General features: G+C 45.2%; 1 protein-coding gene across 2 annotated transcripts in view; it reads right to left on the reverse strand.

The window, feature by feature from the left end:
• Positions 1–850: 850 nt before the first annotated feature.
• The window catches only part of ROBO4 (roundabout guidance receptor 4), a 124,538-nt gene continuing 100,962 nt past the window's right edge, over positions 851–24,426 (reverse strand). For both annotated transcript variants that reach the window (XM_040326163.1, XM_040326164.1), the window contains exons 18-20: positions 17,434–17,834; positions 2,647–2,840; positions 851–1,173 (exon numbers count right to left, since the gene is read on the reverse strand). In XM_040326163.1, the coding sequence (XP_040182097.1) occupies positions 1,156–1,173; positions 2,647–2,840; positions 17,434–17,834 (613 nt within the window). In that variant the 3' untranslated portion in view covers positions 851–1,155. The remainder of the gene's footprint in view (positions 1,174–2,646; positions 2,841–17,433; positions 17,835–24,426) is intronic.

Raw genomic sequence — 24,426 nt, forward strand, 5'->3', positions numbered from 1 at the left:
TGCAAACTCAGATTATTCGTTCCACAACTATTTAATCATAAGTCCTTCAGTTTATAGTCCACATAAAAAGATTATAGCAATGTGATAAGTTGTGTAACCATAAAATGTCCATCCACAATGGAAGCCTCCGCAAGGGGATTAGAAAAAAATCCAGCAGGAGCTCCAGAGTATAAAAGAGAAGACAGGCGCCTCTAAGGCCCCATACACACGAGAGGATTTGTCCGCGAATACGGTCCAGCGGACCGTTTCCGCGGATAAATCCTCTTGAGGATTTCCGCGGATTTCCATGCGATGGAGTGTACTCACCATCGCATTGAAATCCGCGCCGAAATCCTCTGGCGATGACGTGTCGCGCCGTCGCCGCGATTATGACGCGGCGACGTGCGTGATGCTGTCATATAAGGAATTCCACGCATGCGTCGAATCATTACGACGCATGCGGGGGATCCCTTCGGACGGATGGATCTGGTGAGTCTATACAGACCAGCGGATCCATCCGTTGGGATGGATTCCAGCAGATAGATTTTTTTAGCATGTCAGCAAATATCCGATCTGCTGGAATCCATCCCAGGGGAGATATATCCGCGGAAACAGATCCGCTGGAGTGTACACACCATAGGATCTATCCGCTGAAACTCATTTGCTGGGATTTTTCAGCGGATGGATTCTATCGTGTGTATGGGGCCTAAGTGTAGCAATATGTTGCTAAATGTTGTACCTTCATTAAATGTAACCATATTGCTACACTTAGGGGCGCCTCTCTTTTTTATACTCAGTTGTGACATTACGCTACTTATATCAAGACATCGCTTGTATATCAAGGCAAAATGTATTAAAAAATGTAGCTCTTAAACCGAATGACTCTCAAACCAAGGTTTTACTGTATATTATTGAAGTGATGTCATGCAAAAGGCACATACGAAAGGTCGGAACACCTTGCATGCTCCAGGTTTCATGCCATGCAGGGTTTCATAAAGCAATGTTTTTTTTCTTTTTCTTTAATACAGTAAATACCCCATGGCACAGGCGAGGGCATTACAGGACATGGCAAGTTCACTTCTGCGGGCTGGACGACGGGTTCCATCGGGATGGTAAACTGGAATCTGTGATCTCAAGACTTGCCAGCCTGCCGATCTTGCTTGAGGAGCTGAAAACTCATTTAAATTGTTCCATCTGAAACAACAGGACAGGATTTCATAAAAATGTAGAAAGCTTCAGTGGGTTCAGTTTAGAAAAAAAATCACAATTCAATAAAAAGGTAAACCTGTATTCCAGGTATGGATTTTTATTACATAGTTACTTTATTTCTTTGTTTCTGTATGTATTTATATTCCATACTTGGCCGATCCCTGTGGAAGCGGAGAATCAATGTAGTGGCAGTCGCTACTACAGTGATCCTCGTTGCCTTCTGGGTCCTTTGCTGCACAGCTGCCCTGCTGCATTCTGAACACAGGGGGTCGCTCTGCACGGGCGCCATTTAGGGAACCCTTTACGTTTTTATCAATGAATACAAGGAGTTCTCTGATTGAGCGAGGTGGAGATTGTGACCTCACCCCCCCCCCCCCCCGACTCTCCACCTCATCCAATCAGAGAACCTCTTGTATTCATTGAGAAGAATACAGAACCGTTTCTGAATTGCACCCACGCCGAGTAAGCAGCCCCCTGTGTTCAGTATGCAGCAGGGCAGCCGCTAGGGGCGGACTGACCATTTGGTCACTCGGGCACTGCCCCATAGTGTATGTTCTCTGCTTGCAGGCATATGAGAAATATGGACAAAAGTGTCCTAAATAAAATGCATATTTCATTTTTATTGCAGGTTCAGTGCAATTTGCATGTGCTGCTATTGACTATACAGAAATTGTAGTTCTTTGTTGTAGCTGATGGTGGACCAGTGATGCATTACAGACCATTTTCTATCCCTGTAATGTGAATCCCCCCAGAAGACGTGCGGAGTGCTCCCATATTGATTTCATGCTAGGAGTGGAGGTGAGATCTGAGACAGCTGGCTGTATTCCTGCAGCGGGATTGGACAAGATCCCCCCACAGACAGGTGTTATATGAGGAACTGACAGTAAATCACTGAAAGATACGATTGTGTTGCTGCAAGCGAAGGTGCAGAACAGGTGATGGAATGGGGTTTGGCAGCGTGATGGCATTAATCCTCATTAACTACAATCTGAAGTAAAAAAAAAAAAATGCTACTGGGAAATATTAATAAATGAAAGGAAAACATTTCCACTCTATAAGCCCTTGTTATGAAGTCTGAGGAGCTAGTCTGCCTCTGCATAGTCATTTATAAAGAACTCGTGGCAACAACCACTTGCCACCTTTAGGCTGCATTCACACCTGAGTGTTTTGTCGCCTGAAGCGCGACACTCCAAAACGCTAGAGGGGAAAAAATACATTATTCTCAATGGAGATGGTTCACATCTCCACTCCAAAATGCCTGACGCCGAACGCCTGAAGCTCAAACAAGTTCCGGACCTTTTTTTGTCACGCGAATCGGGTGGTTTGGGCGTTTTTGAGCGTTTGTATTTCCCATAGAAAGTAATGGAAACGCTCGATTCAAGCGACTAGCGCGACAACAAGCGTTTGCTACGGGCGTTTTGTCACTTTAATCAATAGAAGAAGCCTCGTCCCACTCACCTTTTTACTGAAGGGATACGGAGCCCTGGTATGACTCCTCTGGTTGTACTTTGCCTCCATTTCATCCATCCAATCAATGTTCCAATCTAGGACTGGCAGTGGATTCAGTTTAGCCTTCTTGTTCTGATCGGCGCCATCAGTCTGGTTTTGCGGAGCTAATGCTCCATCCAAAGGGGACGCAGATGGTGAGAAATCTGAGCAAAAAAAAAAAAAAAAGGATACAAAAATAATTAAATATAGCTATAAAATATATTCATAACTCCATAACTCCACACCGTAATGCAAGGCTTTCTCCCTGGTGTGGAGAAAGCCTCTTGAGGGGGGAGGGGTCAGGACACTCTCTACTTTGCAGATAGAGAATGGAGCTGTGTGTTAGTGGGCGTTCTGACACTCCTGCTCGCCCCCTCAAGAGGCTTTCTCTACACCAGGGAGAAAGCCTTTGCATTACGTTGTGTAGTTAAAGACAGATGAACAGGAAGTGAGGATTTTTCAGCTCAGAAGAAATAAGGACATTTAAAAGCAAAATGGAAGAATGAGGTAAGTAAAGGAGGACTGCACTAAGGTAAAGGAAGATATTTAGGGGAAAAAATTACCTTTACAACCCGTTTAAGTTCCTCCCACACAGTCTAGCGTGACCCAAGAATGGCCTGACCTAGACTCAATAATGGATTGAGAAGGTCTGGTCAGGTGCCTCTATGTCCTTCCAGATCAGCTCCCTCATCAATGGCCTTCCAATTACTTCTCATAATCTTCTCATCAATGGCCTTCCAATTACAAGTTGGGGACGTGGCATTGGCAAACACATGTGAACTTGTTCACATATTAGTTCCAATATTGTATAGCTCTGATATATTTCGCAGTGCTATACAGGGAATACTAAGCCTTTCAAATCAGTCTCAGCACCAGAGGAGCTTACACTCTAATGTCCTCACCACAGTCACACACTATCATTAATATTATATAGCTCTGACATATTTCGCAGTGCTATACGGAGAATACTAAGTCTTTCATATTAGTCTCTGCACCAGAGGAGCTTACACTTTAATGTCCCACCAAAGTCACACACTGTTATTAATATTCATTTATATAGCTCTGACATATTCTGCATTGCTATACAGAGAGCGCTTAGCCAGTCTTATGCACCAGAGGAGCTTACACTACAAGGACAAGGTAATACAAATACATTTTCTAGCAGCAGATAACCTTCCACTGCTTTATGAGGATTAGACAAAGGAAATCTGGAACATTTTCTCTTTGGGCTCAATAGATACTTCATAAGCCTGTGTCTGCACTGCACTATGCAGCAACACGGATAATAAATTCTATGTAAAGAATGCCCCATTGCCCTGCCTTCTAGTGCCAGGAAGGTGAAAGTGCCCTTTAAGACCCAAGGTAGCCTTAACATGTACCGCCATGCTGCAGGGCTTGTCGCAGGAATATCCGCAATGGGAAGGGGCATGAGCCAAGCGCTTAATGCACTGGCTGCTTTTAAAGTATTAAACTTGTTTGCCTGCCAGCAAAGAGATTAGCAGAATGAGAGTTGGAAGGGGAGAAGCTCAGATTTGGGAGACAAGACTTCATCAGCTCAAAAACATTTAGCAAAACTCCCGACCTTTGGCCAAAACCTTTCTGCAGCGTCGGATAATCAGGTGCTAAATATGCAAGAAATGATTTTATTGGTCCTGATAAAGTTCCTGCAGAATGTAGTTACCGTGTTATGGATCTGCGTTCATGAATAAAAAAATAATTAGGCTTTACTTTACAATCCGCCGCCTCCCCACTCAGCTCATTAGCCAGCTAATGAATTTCCTGGAGAGCGTTTTGATATTTAGCGAAAAACATAAAACTGGCAAACTGTCAAAAAATTCCGGCTCTTGAAGGGGCCATTTAGATGTGAATGGAAGGATTCTGCGGAAACTCTATACCGGGATACAGACAACACTGTGGTAGATTCACGTACCTTTTACGGCGGCGTATCTCCAGATACGCCGCCGTAATTTGAAATCTGCGCCCGCGTATCGTTACGCCGATTCTCAAAGGCAGATACGCTAAAAAAATAGGCTTCCCCCGCCGACGTAACTTGAATGCGGCGGCGTAGAATTGTGTGCAATATTACGTTGGCCGCTAGGGGCGCTTCCGCTGTTTTCGGCGTAGAATATGCAAATTACCTAGATACGCCGATTCACAAACGTACGTGCGCCCGGCGGTAGTTTTTTACGTCGTTTGCGTAAAGGCTTTTTCTGCGTAAGGTTGCTCCTGCTATTAGGAGGCGCAGCCAATGTTAAGTATGGACGTCGTTCCCGCTTCGAAATTTGAATTATTTACGTCGTTTGCGTAAGTCGTTCGCGAATAGGGATGGACGTAATTTACGTTCACGTCGAAACCAATACGTTGTTGCGCCGTACTTGGAAGCAATGCACACTGGGATATGTGCATGCGCCGTCCATACAAAACGTCAATCACGTCAGGTCATCATACATTTACATAAAACACGCCCCCCCCTTCCACATTTGAATTACGCGCGCTTACGCCGGCCCCATTTACGATACGCCGCCGCAACTTACGGAGAAAGTGCTTTGTGAATACTGCACTTGCTCCTGTAAGTTACGGCGGCGTAGCGTAAATACGATACGCTGCGCCGCCGTAAGAAGAAGCGCACGTACCTGAATCTACCCCAATGTCTTAAAGTAAAACTTTTGAAAATAACGTATAAGAGCCTGAAGAGGGGACCCAAGTCACCCTGAAAGCCTGAATCTTGTCTAGACAATAAAGGAGATCACTTAAATATGAAGTTAAGAGTCGATTCACAATTGTGCGATTTGTCATGCGACCTTGGACATCAAATTCATACCATTCTTTTCAATGGCACCCGCTCAAATCACTGCGACTTAGCCACTTCAATACTGGGCACCTTTAACCCCTTTCCTGTCCAGCCACATTTTCAGTTTTCAGTTCTGTCACACTTTGAATGACAATTGCGCGGTCATGCAACACTGTACCCAAACTCAATTTCTATCATTTCTTTCACACAAACAGATCTTTCTTTTGGTGGTATTTAATCATTACTGGGTTTTATAATTTAGCAAACAGGTAATTTTTCTCCTTCACGGATGTGCACTGTGAGGCTGCACTGCTGAGCACTGATAGGCTGCATTGTTGGGCATTGATGGGCACTGATGAGGCGACACTGATGGCCATTGATAGGCACTGATCTGCACTGATGAGGCAGCACTGATGGGCACAGATGAGGCGGCATTGATGGGCACCGATAGGCTTCACTGATGGGCACTGATAGGCTGCACACATGGGCACTGATGAGGTGGCACTGATAGGCTGCACTAATAAGGTGGCACTGATGGGCTGCACTGATAGGCAGGTGCGATCATGGGGGGCTCATATGACGACATCCCAGAACTAGCCAGCCGCGCTGTAGCCGTTATTCGGCTATAGTGCAGTTGGCAAGTGGTTAAAGTCGCAGCAACTGCACTAGGTGCCTGCACTACTTTGGTGCAACCTTTGTATGATCCATAGAATGTAAAGTTAAATGAAAATCACACTAAAAGTTGCATCAAAGTCGCTCTCCAATGTTGCACTAGAAATCATGCGACATTAGAGATGCGCCAATGTGAAAGGAGCCTTAATCCGCTTTTATTTTACCTTCCCTGGTTCCCCCCCCCCCCCTCATCAACATACTAGTATAATGCCTAAATATAACTTTCCCACTTTTATTCCATATCTTATTGTAGACCCCAAAAAATATATTCACTGTGTCTCAGTGCTTCTCTTTGCAATGCATGCAGATCATGGCTGGTGGGAGGGGCAAGCAGGGTACTATACATGGCTTACCGAAAACATCATAGCACCATCCCTCAGTACTCGTCTCAAGAGCTCTCAGCCTTGAAGCAAGCCGTGGGATGGCTCTTGGGGGGAGTTATGCAAATATCAAAACATCTTCATAGCTAGTAAATCTGGAGACATGGGTGCTCCTAGACCAGGTGTGCCCAACCAGTGACCCAGGGGCCACATGTGGCCTGCGGAGCTTTCTGATGTGGCCCACGACCTCCTGCTCTCTGATGGAATAAAATAGAATAGAATACTGTTATTAAAGGTACGTTTTTATTACTAAAATCACAATGTATATATGGGCAGATCTGTTCTGCAGTGGTTACTGGGCTGCTTTCAAACTGATCCACGGGTGCAGAGAAGTGCACCTGTAGGCTACCTGCACTGAGCCATAGACTTCTATTACCTGCGAGTTTGGTGTGCCGAGAGTAGAGTGGGCTCTATAGAGCCGAGTGCTGCCATCCACCCACTCCACTCATTGTGGCCCGTGACCCGTTACCAAGTCGCATAAGTGGCCCTTGCTCTTCAAAAGGTTGGGCAGCCCTGTTGTAGACCAACTGTATTTGCATTCAAGTAACACCCACATGTGATTCTTACCTCCCAACTTTTGGAGATGGGAACGAGGAACACCCATTAGCAAACGTATGAAGGTATAGGACACCTGCCACTCCCACTTAAAGGAGAATTATAAAACAATTATTATTTAAACCTACCATTCCTTTATAATGGCTTTTGAAATTTAAAAATGCAGCAATTTTGGAATAAGATAAAAAGGTTTAGCACTGGGAAACAATTTTTGAAAGATAAATAGTGCATTTTTTTTGTACCACCATATAGATCAGACCAAAATGAGGGACAAATGAGGAGGGAAGAGGGACAGAGGGACTTTGGGCCAGATTCACCAAAGAGATACGACGGCGTTTCTCCTGATACGCCGTCGAATCTCTGTTTCTATCTATGCGACTGATTCATAGAATCAGTTACGCATAGATATCCATAAGATCCTACAGGTGTAAGTGTTTTACACTGTCGGATCTTAGGATGCAATACCGCGGCCGCCGCTGGGTGGAGTTTGCGTCGCAAACCAGCGTCGGGTATGCAAATTAGCAGTTACGGCGGATCCCCGACGGATTTTCGCGTTCGCTACGTCGTCCGTAGTCAAGTTTCCCGTCGCAATTTTAGTCGTTATTTGACCTGCTCTAACTTTAGTCAGCAATCGTATTGCTGTCTAAAGTATGGCCGTCGTTCCCGCGTCGAAATTTAAAATTTAACGTCGTTTGCGTAACACGTCCGGGAATACGGAAGTACGCTACGCGCGTCGCCGTTCGAAAAAATGACATCACGGCGCGCAAAGCACGGCGGGAGTTAGGAAACGGAGCATGCACAGTAGGTCCGGCGCGGGAGCGCGCCTAATTTAAATGGCACACACCCATTTGAATTGGTCCGCCTTGCGCCGGAGGCCGCCGGCGTAGTTTTCATCGCAAGTGCTTTGTGAATCAGGCACTTGCGATGAAAACTTGCGGCGGTGTAACGTATCTACGATACGTTACGCCGCCGCAGTTCTATGTGAATCTGGCCCATTGTTCCAAATCAGGGTCAGTCCCCCCGAAATCAAGGACAGTTGGGACCCATGTGTGATGCTGAGCCTCCATGACTGTAAGAACTGAGACTGTAAGAACTGAGCAGAACACAATAGCTCCACGGGAGGGATTCACTGTTGATGGGGGAAGAAAAGCGCATCATCTATGGCAGGGGTGTCAAACTAAATTTCATTGTGGGACGCATCAGCATTATGATTGCCCTCAAAAGGGCCGATTGTATCTGTAAGATTAGATAAGCACATCCCCTCTCCTTTTACATTACATGTCAAGAGCCACCCCACCATCAGAAGTTGAGTCCTCCCACTCTTCCTTACATCACAGTGCACCCCCCTTTCCATATGCTGCTGCTGGGAAGAAGCTGGATGCATTGCTTGAAAGCAGAAAGTAAGGGTCGGGAGTAGGACTAGAAGAGGGTTGAAGCTCTCCTACAGCTGCAGGAGAGGTGTGAGGACCACATGAAATGGCCTGGAGGGCCGGATTCGGCCCGCGGGCCTTGTGTTTGACACATGTGATCTATGGTCTGCCATGCTGGTGGTGACCATGCTGGATATGCAACGCTGAGGTCCTGATTTACATACCCTCCAGTGATACTTGTTTGCATGCTGTCACTATGCTTGCACTAAATGCTCCACTTACTTCTCAAGGTCCACCAACCTCTCAGATGGCTAATTAAGTTCCATCCAAAGTCCACACTCATCTATGACCATAAGGCTGCTCGATACGCTGGAGGGGCGAATTTCCATTGCTGTCTATGAGATGGTTCACATCTCACGCCGAACGCCGAAACGCCGTACGCCTGCCGCCTGAAAACAAGTCCCGGACCCTTTTTTTCAGGCGGCATTGGCGTTCGGCCGTAGACAGCAATGGAAATAATTTGTGAGAAAAAATAAATAGAAAAAGGTTAAACAAATCGCGGCAAAATACGCCGCGTACGCGGCGTTACAGTGTGAATGCAGCCTAAGAGTGAGGTATGAGTGCTCCCGCAGTTGCTTTTTAAGAAGCTGGACCCTTCTCTATCACCGTATTACTTCCATCTTGCTCCACCTATAACATCTACAGCAACAACATCTTCCCACACTTCAGCTTTCTTGCTAATCCCCTCTGTCCTTGTCCGACATTGAATTATACAGCGCTGTGCTTTTGTGTGACAGACAGATGTTGCAGTAAAGCCGCTTAAAATAATCAGATTTTGTCTGATAACTCCGGATCCTGCTTGGGAACATAAGTTATCTGCAAAAAACGCAATGTTAACTCCTTGACCACCAAAGACCTCTCAGTGGGTCCAAATGACGCACGACTGCGTGAAAAAAAAAAAGTGCCGTAGATTTAAATAAACAGAGAACGAGGATTTACTGGCATCGGGACTGTTGTTTTATAACAGCCATCAATAGCCGTACACAGATTGTCAGCTCTGCCCCATTAAGTGTGCCCGGGAAAGCTGACAAAAGCGATTGATTGGAGCGCGCCATTAAAGAACCCGCTGTTAAACCTAATTTCCTCATAAAGCAGGTCTCGTTCCAGCGGCTTTTACAATCTATGTTATTTGCACCTTTTAATAAAACAAAGCTTGCAATTAACAGCCGGTAATGAATTAGTGGTGAGGAAAAAATAATTCATTACAACATCAGTCGGATAATTAATGGATTTCTGAAGTACTGTTATCCCGTTATTATGTACATACACGGCTCTGACAGATATAGGGCTGAAACGCAAACAACCATCGTTTCTGAAGGTGGCTAACCTTTGCTGGCCTTAAATTTAGTGTGAAAGTGTCTCTTCTGTCTGATAATAATAGTGAAGACCAGCGCCACTTGTTACAGTCATATTAAGCAATTGCCGTTATAACAGTCATTTCACCTATCTGATCAATTTCAGATTGTATGACAAAGGACTGAAATTGACAAGTTTCTAAATTGTATTAAATATCTCTCTTGCTCCTTTGTTATTGCACAAGCTCTGCAATGCCCTATATCAGGGGTCGCCAACCAGTAGTCCGTGGATCACTGATGGTCCACACAATTTTTGGCAGATGTATACCGCCCAATGCTGTTCTCAATGCTGTCGGCGCGCATTGATACCCAATGCCTCCTCTATCATTCTGGCTCCTGTGAACTCAGAGGAAGGCGTCGGGAGTAGTGCAGAGAGTGGGAGGTGAAGGAGGGGACTTCCAATGGCAGCGCTGATCACAGACTGTGGGAGGGAGCACAGAGCTCGAGCACATGGCGGGATAAGGAGGTGAGATCCAATGATGAGTTTGCGTAAGGTGGCAGTGTGATGCAGAGTGCAGGGTGGGGAGCAGGGAGCTGGAGGATTGTGTGTATTAAGACTTTCGGCCAACAAACTTCAAAATCAAACAAGTTTTCAAATTTGTCCGATCTTGTGTACGCTCCATCGGACCAACTTTTTTGGGTTTCATCGGACAAAAATTTGGGTCTGCAAACTGACAAACTTTTCGACAACAAAGTCCGATGGTGCCTAGTCCGACCGTGTGTACAGCAAGCCATCGGACTTTTGTACAAAGTGAAAATACGCATGCTCAGAACCAATGTTAAAATCAACCAACAATAGCAGAAGTTAACCAAAGGGTGGCGGTAAAGAGCAGAAAAACCATGTGATGTTGGGAAAGTTTTAGAAAAGTTTGCAGAAATGTCCAAGAGTGTGTATGCTATGGGTGTGACCGGACAACTCACTTCAGACAAAAATCCAAGGGAAAGTTTGTTGGATGTCCGACCGTGTGTACGAGGCTTAAGGCAGCAGTGTGATCCGAGGGGAAGGGGGGCAGAGAGCAGATTTTCGGTCCAAGGACCACAGCTCTGGAATGCTCTACCCACTACCATCCGCTTGGAGGAAAACCATCAGGCCTTTAGGAAAAGACTAAAGACCCACCTCTTCTGAAGGACCGGTATGACTCTGGATGTCAAGCGCCTTGAGGCGATTAAGTTCGTATTTGTTGCGCTATACAAGTTACTCACTCACTCACTCATTGTGTGTATAAGGCATGTAAAATTCATGTTAGTGGTCCACGGCATACAAAATTGTGAGTTTAGTGGTCCGTGAGGTTTGAAAGGTTGGCGACCACAGCCCTATATGACCAAAAGTAGATCCATTAATATGGAGCTGCCCTCCCCCCTTAGTGGCTGGGATTTTCTGGGAAGGCTTTCCCCAAGATTGTGGAAATCTGAAATTTGTGGTCATGTACGGATATTGGGTGAGAAGATCTGTCTCACATTTGACAAACCAATTCCAAAATAATGGAGGTCAGAGCTCTGAGCAGGAAACTCATATTTCTCCACACCAAGTGAAAAAGTTAAGGCGTTTCCAGTAAAGAGTACTGTTAATACTACAGCATACAGAGACATGTTAGACAATTTTGCACTTTAGCCTTGTGGTAATGGTTTGTGAAAGGCTCTTATCTGTTTCAGAAAGATATGGTTTGACCATTTTGGAGTGGAGGAACTTGAGTGACCTGATCTCAACCCTACTGAACACATTTGGGAAGAATTGGAACTCCAATGCTGAGCCAGGTCTGCTCATCCAACATCAGTCCTGGCCTGACCTAACAAGTGAGCTAAAATTCCTGAAGAAATACTATAAATCTTATGGGAAGCCTTACCAAAGGGTGGCAGTTGTTAAAGTCACACACAAAGGCCAACTCTAAATGAATGGCACTTTATTTGAAATGGGACACCCAACAAATTCATACAGATATGATTGTCAGGTGTCCATTAACTTTTGGCTATAAAGTGTATATATAATACTACTATACATGAAAACAAGGTATGTTAGGAAAGAACAGGACACAAAAATAGCATTACAGTAGGTCAGTTACAATGGCTATCACCCAAAGCATGAGATCTACAAATCAAAAGAAAATATTCCAAACTGAGAGTTGCATCGCACTGAAAGGACGAGGTTAAGTAGAAGTTTTAAATCCAATTAATAGTACAAGTAACTAAAGAACAATATGGTGGATATGTAAATAACTGAAAACATTGAAAAGACCATTGACTAATCCATGGTGGCGGGTAGGCCAAGAAGAACATATGAAGTAAACGATTGTACAAAGTAAAAAGTTGTAGGAGGAATGAAAAGGTGGAAGAAAAGGAAAAAAAAAAAAAAAGGAGGAAAACTGGTATGGGGATCTATAGGTATAGGACCCATAAGGCCCGTTTGGTCGAGAGTGGCATGAGCAACTACATGGCACGGAAAAGGGAAAAACTACGGATAGGGTTGTCAGAGATAAAACGCTGCAAAACTGTACCGAGGTAGACCTAAGCTAGTTGAAAACATATCTGTGAGGGTGTCAGAGGAAGACAAGTGGATCCAAATATACCATAAGACTTCATATTTGTCAAGTGTCATTATCAAGTCCCACATTTCCTCCATTTGCATGATGTTGTTCACAGTAGAGACCCACAGAGATAGCGGGGAGTAACTTCAGTTTTCCAAAAAAAAAGGATCAATCTGCCATGCTGCGGACAAAAAGAAATGTAAGAGGCTCGTTTTTCTTGGGGTGCACAAACAAGTTCGCTCTCGGCGAGGCAGAGCGTAAAAATGAGCCTACTGTAGGAACTCCCACCCACTGGGGGAAGGAGTTGTCAAATAGTGGGGTGAGTGGGGAAGGGTCAGAGGAGAGAATGGAATAAAGCCCTCTCTTATACCATAAGCAAAGGGCAGCGAAGGTCAAAGGAGAAGAGTAGTGTAGGCAGTGGAGGTCACGACTATAACCCCAAAAAAGTGCTCTTAGGTCAACTGGGGTCAGGTCTTGCTTGATCATGGGAGAAGCTTTGGTGAAAGGGTGAGGGAACCATTATTGCAGCTTAGCTAACAAGGTATGTTAAATGATCACTTGGTCACAACAATATTTTCACCAAGGTCCAACATATGTATGCATACTATTTAAGAATTATTTGAAGATTAAACAATCCATATAAATTCCGGTATGTAGCCACCCCTTCCTCCCTGTCCCACCAAGTCAATGATGAGCAGCTGTAGCCTAAGATAACAAGTTTTGCTTCCACAATATAACAATGAGCTCCCCAGTAGTCCATGCTGTCCAGCAGCAAAAAGGTGCAGACTCCAATTTCCAAGGGTGTTGGGTCCTGGGTGGCCTGTTAGCTAATCTCCCACTCCAGGATCTCTGGGTTGTTTAGGAGAAATCGACGACCGCTTGTTATAAAACAATCTCCTGCATGATTAGAGCTGAATGAAAAGGCCTTGTATCTGATCATTACTCCTATATTCTAACAAGAAATGCTGGATCACCTGTCCTCTTCTTAATTGAGAATCCACTGCCTCTGGGATCATTAATGGTGAGTAATGAGTCCTCGGGGTCGTTGAGGAGCAATCGTCCAGCTCACCTCTCCCTATTCACATAGTTAAAATCTCTGAGATGTCAATTACTGGCTGATAAACTCCATATTAAAGGGTTGCTATGGAAACAAGCATCTTGGAAAGGCAAAAATGGGCAGTTTGTCAGGGGCGTGCATGGCAATATTGTAAAGGGTTACAATCCAGTGTTTACAAAGCATCTATAGAGAGTCACAGTAGAATATGAATATAAATAACAATAGACTATGAATATACATAAAAGATACATTTAATTTTTTTTGCTTTAAATTTAAACTCTTTTTTTGGTTCTAGGTGGAGAAGGGCAGGGTTTGGTCCCTTACCAGAACTTTTTTTGGTGTCAGTGAGGCTATCTAGACCAGTGTTTCTCAACCAGGGTGCCATTTGGGTTACCCCGGGGTGCCATGAGCACAAGACCCAGTTAGCCCTGGATCAGAGATGGATGAGAAGACTCAATGATAGGGAGGAATATGTGGTGATGCTCTGGGGGGACTCTGTCATGGGGGTACTTTGATGTGATCCTGAGACTTTGTCATTGGAGTACACTGATGTGATCGGGGGGGGGGGGGTGCTCTCATGTATAGGGAGACTCTGAGTTGATGGGTGAATCTGATGTAATGGGGGGCCTCTGTGGTGATGGTGGGCTTCTATGTATAGAGGGGACTCTGATGTAAAGGAGGGACCTCTGATTTATGTGCAGCATCCCAGACTCAGGGTTCCCACTGAGAAGTAACATTTATGTTTTTTTAAATTTTAGACTGAGGTGCCTTGAGTTTTTGCACACTTAAAGGGTGCCATGACTGATAAAAGGTTGAGAAAGGCTGATCTGGAGGATCTTCCCCAGTCCTAGTGTGAGCTTCATGGATTTGCAGTGAGTTAAACTCACTGGTGCCGTGCTACACAATAATACCTCCTCAGATTACCACTGTGATAATATACCTCAAAATAAAAAAGATAAAAACCCAAAATGAAAGTTTACTTAAACATAAATCATATCACATAAAAGTCCAATAAAGGAGTCCCATAAATCACTCCTGCATGCGATATAAAATGAATCACTTCTCAAAATGTAATAGTCCACAGTGATGAAAGGTTCGTAGTTCTATTATTAATCCACCATTCAGTGCCAAAACCACTGCATGCGATAAGTGCACCCTTCACCGGATGTGCTCTCACCTGGGATATATGACCGTACAATTAAGCATGGTCTATACACACTTGTGTCCCCTCAACGAGGACTCAAAATGATCTTTCAGGATCCTTGGGTAACACAGATACTTCGGGCCACCTTCATACATTGGCATTACTTCTTTGAAGGTGGCCTGAAGTCTCTTGAGTTTTGAGCTGTCTGTAAAAGGCTGAAGTAGGGTACCATAGAAAAAGTACATAACACCTAAAGCCAAAATCTCTTATTCATTTTGGATGAAGTATGGAAGGTATAAAACCTTGTCGGAATTTTATTGCTGTCTAGGTCCCCGCTGGAGAGATTTATCTTCTCTATTGGGTCAGTGGGGTGAAGAATGATGAGCAGGGGTGTCCCACCAATAAGGCAAAGAGAGTTGACCACCTCAGGTGGCAATTACTGGGGGTAGGCACTGAGGAGAGGGGGGGCGAGCAGGAGAGGGGGGTGGCGCTCCTGCGCCCTTTATGGATGCATCGCCACTGCTGAGCTCCCAGTCTCTCATTATACTCTCAGTCAGACCCAATCACCACGTGATCCCTGAGCTCTTCAACTTCCATTACTCAGTATCTTCCTCAAGTGTCACCCCCGCTTCCCTGCTGGGTCCCTGGCTTGGCACTTATAGATACTCTTCAAGCGTCACCCCTGCTGACCCGCTAGGTCCCTGGCTTGGCACTCCTCTGATGCTCCTCAAGCATCACCTCTGCTGTCCCACTGGGTCCCTGGCTTTGCACTTGCTGATGTTTTCCCACTTCTTCACCTTCCCAGGTTAGTGAGAAGACTGCTCCAGTACTGGCTCCAGCGTACTCACAGTGGTCTCCGGTAACGAGGTGGATGGTCCCTTAGTGGCGACAGCTTCCCCTCTACCTCCGACCACAACTGGTTCACCGTCCGCCAGAACCTTAACTCTCGGTTTTACTTCAATCCTGCAGTCCCAACTCTGCGCTGCTTCTCCTACTTCTGTATAGGCCTCAAACAGCCTAGCAGCCAGATGTCCCTGGGATAGGCCTCAGGCTTCCGGCCTAGCAGCCTGGGGAAGCATAGCACACGTCCACCCAGACAGCCGTCCAGGTGGCACAGAACCCTGATCACCTGACTCCACCCAAATAAATAGGCTCTCCCAGCAGGCCAAGGGACTAAAGAAACCCCAGCCAATTGGCTGAGACACTCCATCCATTCATAACCCGGCCTTGCTAAGCCCTTGTCTATCTAATGTCACCAGCATAACGCCACCTAGCGACAGAAGAGAGAAGGTGCAGCAAATCCAGAACTAGAGAGAAATCAGTGAATCTACTAACAATTAACCAGGGCAACTACTGCCTGGCAAACTAAATTTACTTAGCAACCCTACCTAAACACCAGGGTGCTACATCAGCATACTCCTGAAATCCAAAATGTTACAGATGGCACCTCATTTTTCTAGATAGAGCAATTACATCTGATTGGCCATGATTAGCTGCGGGAGCTGTCAGCCTCCCACTGCTTTTAATGGGGCTTCTTCCCACAGTTAATTATCAGGAACCCCTGCTCGAGCTTCCGCATGTAATCGCACATGACCACAGCTAATTGTTGGTATCGCCCACTGGGGTTCCTGAATGTAATCTCACATGACCACAGCTAATTGTTGGTATCGCCCACTGGGGTTCCTGAATGTAATTTCACATGACCACAGTTAATTGTTGGGATCACCCACTGGGGTTCCCGCATATATTCACACATGACCACAGTTAAATTCCTGGATCGCTCACTGGGGTTCTTGCATGTAATCTCACACATTCCTATTCACAAGTTTGAATGGGGCCTACAAGTGAAACTATTGCTTTGCAAAGCATGGGTTCTCTTTAATGAATCACCTCTCCCCACCTTCTGAAGCAACTTTCCTCCCATGAGCACATACCTGAGATGCTGAGTACTGGTGGTTTTAGCCTGATTGGCCAGCTTTGCAATGTGACTTTGGTGTCTCTGCCTTCGGCCATTATTCTCTTTTGCATCTTTTCACAAATGCATCAGATAGCAGCACAAGAACGTGAACACTGTGCAGGCCCAATATAATGCCGCCATGTCTGTGATTACATCAGGAAAGTTGATGCGGGAACTGGCAACAGTGGAGAGGGACTAAAATCAGAAAGCAAACGTTGAAGATTCTTGGGAAATGCAACAAACTAATTAAGAGAAATAATGAGAGGAATAAGAATCAGGGGAAATCCTAATTAGAAAGTACTGTTGCCATGGTTGCAAAGAAAAGAGATATGTAGATATTTTAGAAAACCATAACTGACTGCGGCCTGAAATGAATGATTAATGGTAATAACACTAAATGCAATATGTAGCGATATTATGTGTATCATTTTTTTTTGGGCTCGTTCATACATGCTTTGCTCTCTGTAGAGCGATCCGCGTTTAGATGGCTCTTCAGAGAGAGTTTGACAGGCAGTGAGAAGGCGTTGCATTGCCTCCTCACCACCTGCTTTAGCCCCTTGAATACCAAGCTAGCGGGGACCTTTCAGAGTGGCCCCATTTACTTGAAAAGGCAGTGTTCAGTGGGTGCCACCCCCAGCAAAACAGGTATAAATACTGCAACAGCTGTGAAGCAAAGCATTGCGGCTGTGGCATGTGTACACCCCTGGGCACTCCCTCCCTAAAATCCAATGAATGAAGGGGTCGGCCAGGGACAATCAGGCTGGGGAGGAAAGGGCTGTGGGACTTCCACAAAAGGAAGACCTTTTGCAGCTTTGAATGAACTGCAGAGCGCCAGGAATTTGTTCTCTATATATGGTTTGAGGGCTTGGGTCTTTGAGGGTGTTAGTCACTTACCACTTTGGAGTCGGTCCGCTACCTCCGACTGCGTCATTCCCAAGCAGAAACTGTCCACGGCCACAGCCAGTGCCTTGGCAAAACTGGCGTCCATCAGGAAAGAGCCATCAGAAGAGCTGACCATGCTGCAGCGGGCACTGGTGTAATTATCTTCAGACACTGACCCCCAACCGTTGACCAATGAGCCGGCCATAGAGCTCTCGTAATCACTGATGCTGGATGTAGGAGTCTCACAATACTTGCGATACGACTTTAACGAGCTGACCTCTCCCAGTTCCAGGTCATCATCTTCATCCACTGCATCCTCTTCCGCCATCTCGGATGGCAAAGGGCTGCAGATATAACCATAGGTGTTGGAGGAGAAGGGCCTCGGGAGGGTTGATTCACTCTCAGAGGGGTGCCTAAAACACAAAGATATTTCATATTAACATTTGACATGTGTAAATCAGGAGCCATTTACCTGCCTGATGATTTGTAAACAGTTCAGACACTGTTGTGATCTAGGAATTCCTGCCAGACAGCACAGACTGGTTCTCAACCTCCACTGCAGCAGGTCAAGAACACACCTATTATACCATTGAAGGTGAGCCTCTATCTCATATTCTGTACCTTCCTAGTCCTTCACTATGTCTTTCTAGTCAATGGGTGGGTGTGGAGATGGGATGGGGCCTTAGACACATTACAGGGGTTTGCTGATCCTCAAATATTAAAGTGTCCCATGATTTGGGACTCTCAGGCTGCGTACACACGATCAGTCCATCCGATGAGAATGGTCCGACGGACCGTTTTCATCGGTTCACCGATGAAGCAGACTGATGGTCTGATGTGCGTACACACCATCGTTTCCAAAACCGATCGGGTCAGAACGCGGTGATGTAAAACACACGACGTGTTGAAAAAAACGAAGTCCAATGCTTCCAAGCATGCGTCGACTTGATTCTGAGCATGCGCAGGTTTTGAACCGATGCTTTTGCGTACTAACCATCGGTTTAGACCTATCAGTCAGGCGTCCATCGGTCCGCTTTTAAAGGAAGTTCTTGGTTTTGGAAACGAAGGACAACAGACCGATGGGGCGTACACACGGTCGGTTTGGACCGATGAAACCGAACTTCAGTCCGTTTTCATCAGTTTGGACCGACCTGTGTACGAGGCCTTAGAGGGCTCAAGGAAGCAATGAAGTGTTGACACCTCTAGGTGCCCCTTATGATCGTTGTAGTACGCTAAGTGTGTTTAGTAAAGTCAAAAGTGTACTATATTTATTTTATATAATACATACATAATGGCATTCTCTTGCCAAGTGATGATAATCTCCTGTTTCAGCCTACGCGTTTCATCATATTTGACTTTGTCAGGGTCTCAGACAAAGAACATCTAAAATTAAATCTGTGGGGACAGGAGAACATAATCATAAGAGCACTAAGGCCCCGTACACACGACCGGATCGATCCGCTGAAACTGGTCCGCCGGACCAGTTCCAGCGGACAGATCCGGTCGTGTGTAGGCCCGAGCGGACAATTGTCCGGCGGATCGGACAGTTTCCAGCGGATAAAAATTTCTTAGCATGCTAAGAAATCTATCCGCTGGAAACCTGTCCGTCGGACGTGTTCGGTCTTCTGTACAGACTCACCGGACACGTCCGACCGACCGCCATCCCTCGCATGCGTCGTACTGATTCGACGCATGCGTGGAAGCTTTGAACTTCCAGGGCCGCCCACGTCGCCGCGTCATCGTCGCGGCGACGGCGCGGCCACGCCCCGTGTATTGTTTACGCGCGGATTTCTGTCTGATGGTGTGTACAACCATCAGACAGAAATCTCCGGGCGGACATGTCCGCTGAAAACGGTCCGGCGGACATTTTTCAGCGGATTATCCACCCGTGTGTACGGGGCCTTAGACTTGTTTACACTTGGAGTTGGGTGTCATTAAAAACATGTAGTTGAGCTTTAACTTTACTGCCCCCTTTATGCTGCAAAGACAGCTGGTTGGGGTTGTACACATGCCGTGGATTTAATGCTTTGCGGCTGTAGCAAAAATAATGCACCCCGTCCCATTCAACAAGTATACCCACTGCTCAATATGGCCCATTCAAGCAATTGTTGGTATGCTGCAACCATCCTACAACCCTGAACTGTGGTAGGTTGGCCATTAGTGTAAACCAAGCCTTACAGTGCCCAACAGGAGTTGTATGGGGTAGTAAGTCATGTCTTGCATCAGGCTGTGCACAATTCACATGGCACCAAGTTTAAAAGACCGGCATCCCTATATGCCAGTGGCCATTATTATCATTTCAGTTTGTGTGTTGAATTTGCACCATGAGCAATGTCACAAAGAACACTAAGGAGCACACATAACCCTGGTGAAGCCATGAAAAGTGGCAAAATGTGTTGATTTGAGGAGAGAAAAGTTATTATGAGAAAAGTAATAGAAAATAAATAAGACATGAGTTCAAGATGATTACATTTTATAGGAATTCAATAGAAAAAGGTTCAAGAAATATTAAACAGAGACAAATAAAGTGCAAATTTTTGGAAGTTCCTCTCTCCTGCTTCCTTCCTCTCCCTCTTATACATTATTTAAAAGGTATAAACATGTTTTCTTTAATTACTGTTTTTAGTTCCTAAATCCTGGCCTAGGCTAGGATGATGTCATGGCCCACCTGTATGGGCAGTACTCTGGCAGTGATTCCTGTGGCGTGTCTTGTCATGTGCCACATCTCGTAAATTGGCTGCTGGGATATTTGACATAGCTTCCCAAATGCCATTTGCGAGATGTCATGTAGATGCAGACATGCCACGAGGGTCTCCCAGAGTGCCAGCAGGGATTCGGCAGTGTGTTTGGGCATGCGTGGAGATCTGGCGCATGTGCAGATATCCTGAGAGATCTGTGACAGATCCCATAGACCTGGCAGAGACTCACAACATATCTGCACATGTAGTAAAGGTGGTGGTGCTAGAGAAGAGGGGTGAAACACAACAATGCTGGAATCCATTGTCTAGAAAGTATGTTTTATTTTGATACAGGGATTGTTGTTAGTGATTTTTTATTTTTTTGAGTGGGGTGAAGTTCCTCTTTAAATTTTTTGAGGTCCAGACAAAAAAGAAAAATAAGGGGACCCCAATATAGAATCTCTTCCAACATAGATTGTGGGCTAGATTCACATAGATCAGCGGATCTTTAGATCCGCATGATCTATGTGATTTAAGATACGCTGCCGCAAGTTTGAGAGGCAAGTGGGAACGACGCGGGAACGACGGCTATACTTAACATTGGCTGTGCCTCATAGAAGCAGGGGTAAGTATACGCCGGGAAAACCGCTACGGAAACGTCGTAACAACACTGCGTCGGGTCCGCGTACGTTCGTGAATTGGCGTATCTCGCTGATTTACATTTTAAATTGCAGATAAGATCCGACGGTGTAACACAGTTACACCTGTCGGATCTTAGGCATATGTATGCGTAACTGATTCTATGAATCAGGCGCATAGATACGACGGGCCTAAGTCAGAGATACGATGGCGTATCAGGAGATACACCGTCGTATCTCTCTGTAAATCTGGCCCACAGTATATAAAAATAGGAATTTACTGTGAATAGAAATAAAAACATATATTAGACAATAAAAATAAAAGGAATTTAATAATAAATATAATAATACATTTATGAACGTTGAAGGGGTCAACATGCAAATTAGTAATGCATGTCACTTTTATTACTCTAAAGATCAAAAAAACTGAAACCCCCAGATAGAGAGTAATGTTGGTCGAAGAAACAAAAACATCTCCAGATAAAATTATTCGTCAATAATAGGTAATGCAGACACACAAGGTGGATTTACAGGTCTTTTTTCTTCCATTAAATAAATATATATTCCACATTCTCTTTCACATTCTCAGCACATCTCAATTAGTTTGCTCAATGTCGCTCGCACCATACGGAGGATCAAATCCCGGATACGGTGGAGGAATTGCTGGCCCTTATCAATAGCTCTTCATCTAATTAATCTCCTCTCTCCCTGATAGACAGATATGGAAGCCGGGCAAGTTGGAGCTCTATCTGATAAAGCTGCGTCGCCCTTTCCTAACCGCCCTTGTGTGTTCGGGAACTTGATGAATAAAATTCATCGATTTAACTCCTTGCATCTGTAGCGTTTCTCCTCCAAGCGAAGACACTGCACTATTTATATACTGCCGATCAATGTCTATGTAAGAGGTTAAAGAACTGCACTGGTACCAAGGCGGATCCGCAAATCCTTGAAAGCGAAGTCTAACGCTAAAGGCCTTATATGTATGCAAAAATAGAAACAGAGGACGCTGGATAGTGCGATAAAACCACTTTAATGAATGTTAAATAGGAAAAATGCACTTACAATGAAGTGACTTAATCGGGACTAATGTGACCACACCAGGGAAATATAAAACAAAGTAATCCTTTGGTTCAATAATGCATTCCTCCTAGTCATAAATCAAAGAAGTGAATTTAATACTCAGAATTATCCAACAGAAAGTTACCCTGGATGCTGATGGGAGAGGGGCATATAGGATGGTCATGATGGGTTTTACCTAGTGTGAGTGATGTTCAGGGGTATCTAAAACAAAAATTAGTAGTCTGTCCCTTTAAATCCTGTAATAAATGATCAAATCAATCCTAAACTGCATTAACTCCTTTTTTAAGGGATCACTTTTTGAGCACTTCAGCACCTTTCAAGGACTTTTTTTTTTTATTTTTTTTTAGCACTGAGCACCTTTATCACAATTACTTATACAAGGACTTCTTAAATAAAAGACTTATGGTCTTTTTTGATTATTGATCAACTGAATTTATTTTTACATATCCTATGCATTAAAGCGGGGGTTCACCCTTAGAGGGCACTTTTCCCCCTTAGATTCCTGCTCGTTTTTACTAGGGGAATCGGCTATTTATTTTAAAATATGTGCAGTACTTACCCGTTTACGAGATGCATCCTCTCCGTCGCTTCCGGGTATGGGCTTCGGGAATGGGCGTTCCTTCTTGATTGACAGGCTTCCGAGAGGCTTCCGACGGTCGCATCCATCGCGTCACGATTTTCCGAAAGAAGCCGAACGTCGGTGCGCAGGCGCAGTATAGAGCCGCACCGACGTTCGGCTTCTTTCGGCTACGAGTGACGCGATGGATGCGACCGTCGGAAGCCTCTCGGAAGACTGTCAATCAAGAAGGAACGCCCGCTCCCGAAGACCCATACCCGGAAGCGACGGAAGAAGATGCAGCTCGAAAACGGGTAAGTACAGCTCATATTTTAATACAAATAGCCGATTCCCCTAGACCGGACGAGCAGGAAGCTAAGGGGAGAAATTTTTTTTTTTTACAAATGGGTGAACTCCCGCTTTAAGGTGAAAAAACACCTGGCAGTCACGACTTACCTGAGCCCCTGTGGGAAAGGGCCATCCCTCTCTCCACATGGGGCCTGGCTCTTGATTGGATAGGTTGATAACAGCGCAGCCTTTGGCTCCTGCTGCTGTCAATCAAGTCCAATGACCAATGACACGAGTGCCGCGGGGGCAGGGGCGAGTCCGGCATTCATGTCTATGGACGCAAATGCTGGACTCGGGAGCACGCCTGCAAGGTAACCCTCCCCCCCCCCCCCGGGAGAACGCTTCTCCTAGGGGGTTATCTGATGTGGGGAGGAGCCGCGAGAGCCACCGAGGGACCCCAGAAGTCGGTGTGCAAAACGAAATGCACTGTGGAGGTAAGTATGATATGTTTGTTATTTTTAAAGAGTTATGTATTATATTATAACTATTCAGGACTTATTCAATTGAGTATTGATTTGTACTTTTCCTATTAAGGCACATGGCACCCTAACTCAATTCTGTATCTATATTTTCGGCTGTATTGATATAGTGTACCTAGGCAGGACTATTTCCTTGCCTCGTGTATACACTGCACCACAGTAAAATGGCCACCATAGGCTATTTTAATCATCCCTAGGTTGGCCTAATTTTATACCCAGTGTATGAAGTGCACTCAAGAAAAATGTCCGCCGTAGGTTTTCCTAGTCATCCATTTCGGTAGCACTTCACTAAATGTATTATTTACTGTGTTTATGTGGAAATACATATACAGTAGGTGTTAAAGGAGTTCTCTGACCTAAAACTTTTAACCCCCGCTGTGCCCGGGCTGTAAAACTATACAAAATAAACTTTCACTTACCTGCCTACGATCCCCCGTTGTTCCGATATCGCCGTCCCGTTCTCCGGTCCCGGTCTCTTCCGCTTCCTGTGTGTCAGTGACTCATAGTGCGCTCAGCCTATCAGCGGCCGCGACGGGACATTGCTGCGGCCGCTGATAGGCTGAGCGCACTATGAGTCACCGACACACAGGAAGCGGAAGGGGCCCGGGACCGGAGAACGGGACGGCGATATCGGAAAAACGGGGGATCGTAGGCAGGTAAGTGAAAGTTTATTTTGTATAGTTTTACAGCCCGGGCACAGCGGGGGTTAAAAGTTTTAGGTCAGAGAACTCCTTTAAGCAGCAAGCCCCACATTATATAACAATTTTTTTGGTCATTGCAATTCTTGAGTCTACACATGGTAGCGCAGGGGATTAGATATTATAGAAGCCATGATGTTGTCATAGAAGCAGTATGCCGTTTAGCATTTTCCTACTGAAATATGCAAGGACTTCCCTGAAAAAGATGTCGTCTGGATGGGAGCAAATGCTGCTCTTAAACTTGGATATTTCTTTCAGCATTGATGATGCCTTTCCAGGTGTGCAATCTGTCTATCCCATACACACTAATGCACCGTGACCCCCATACCATCAAAGATACATGCTTTTGAACTGAGCGCTGATAACAAGCTGGTAGGTCCCTCTCCTCTTTAGTCTGGATGCCAAAAAGAATGTCAAATTTCAGTTCGTCTGACCTCAGAACCGTTCACTTTGCAACAGACCATTTTAAATGAGCTTTGGCTCAGAGAAGATAGCATTTCTGGATACTTTTCAGATATGGCTTCTTCT

Source organism: Rana temporaria, chromosome 10 (assembly GCF_905171775.1).
Source record: "Rana temporaria chromosome 10, aRanTem1.1, whole genome shotgun sequence".
Taxonomy (NCBI): Eukaryota; Metazoa; Chordata; class Amphibia; order Anura; family Ranidae; genus Rana; species Rana temporaria.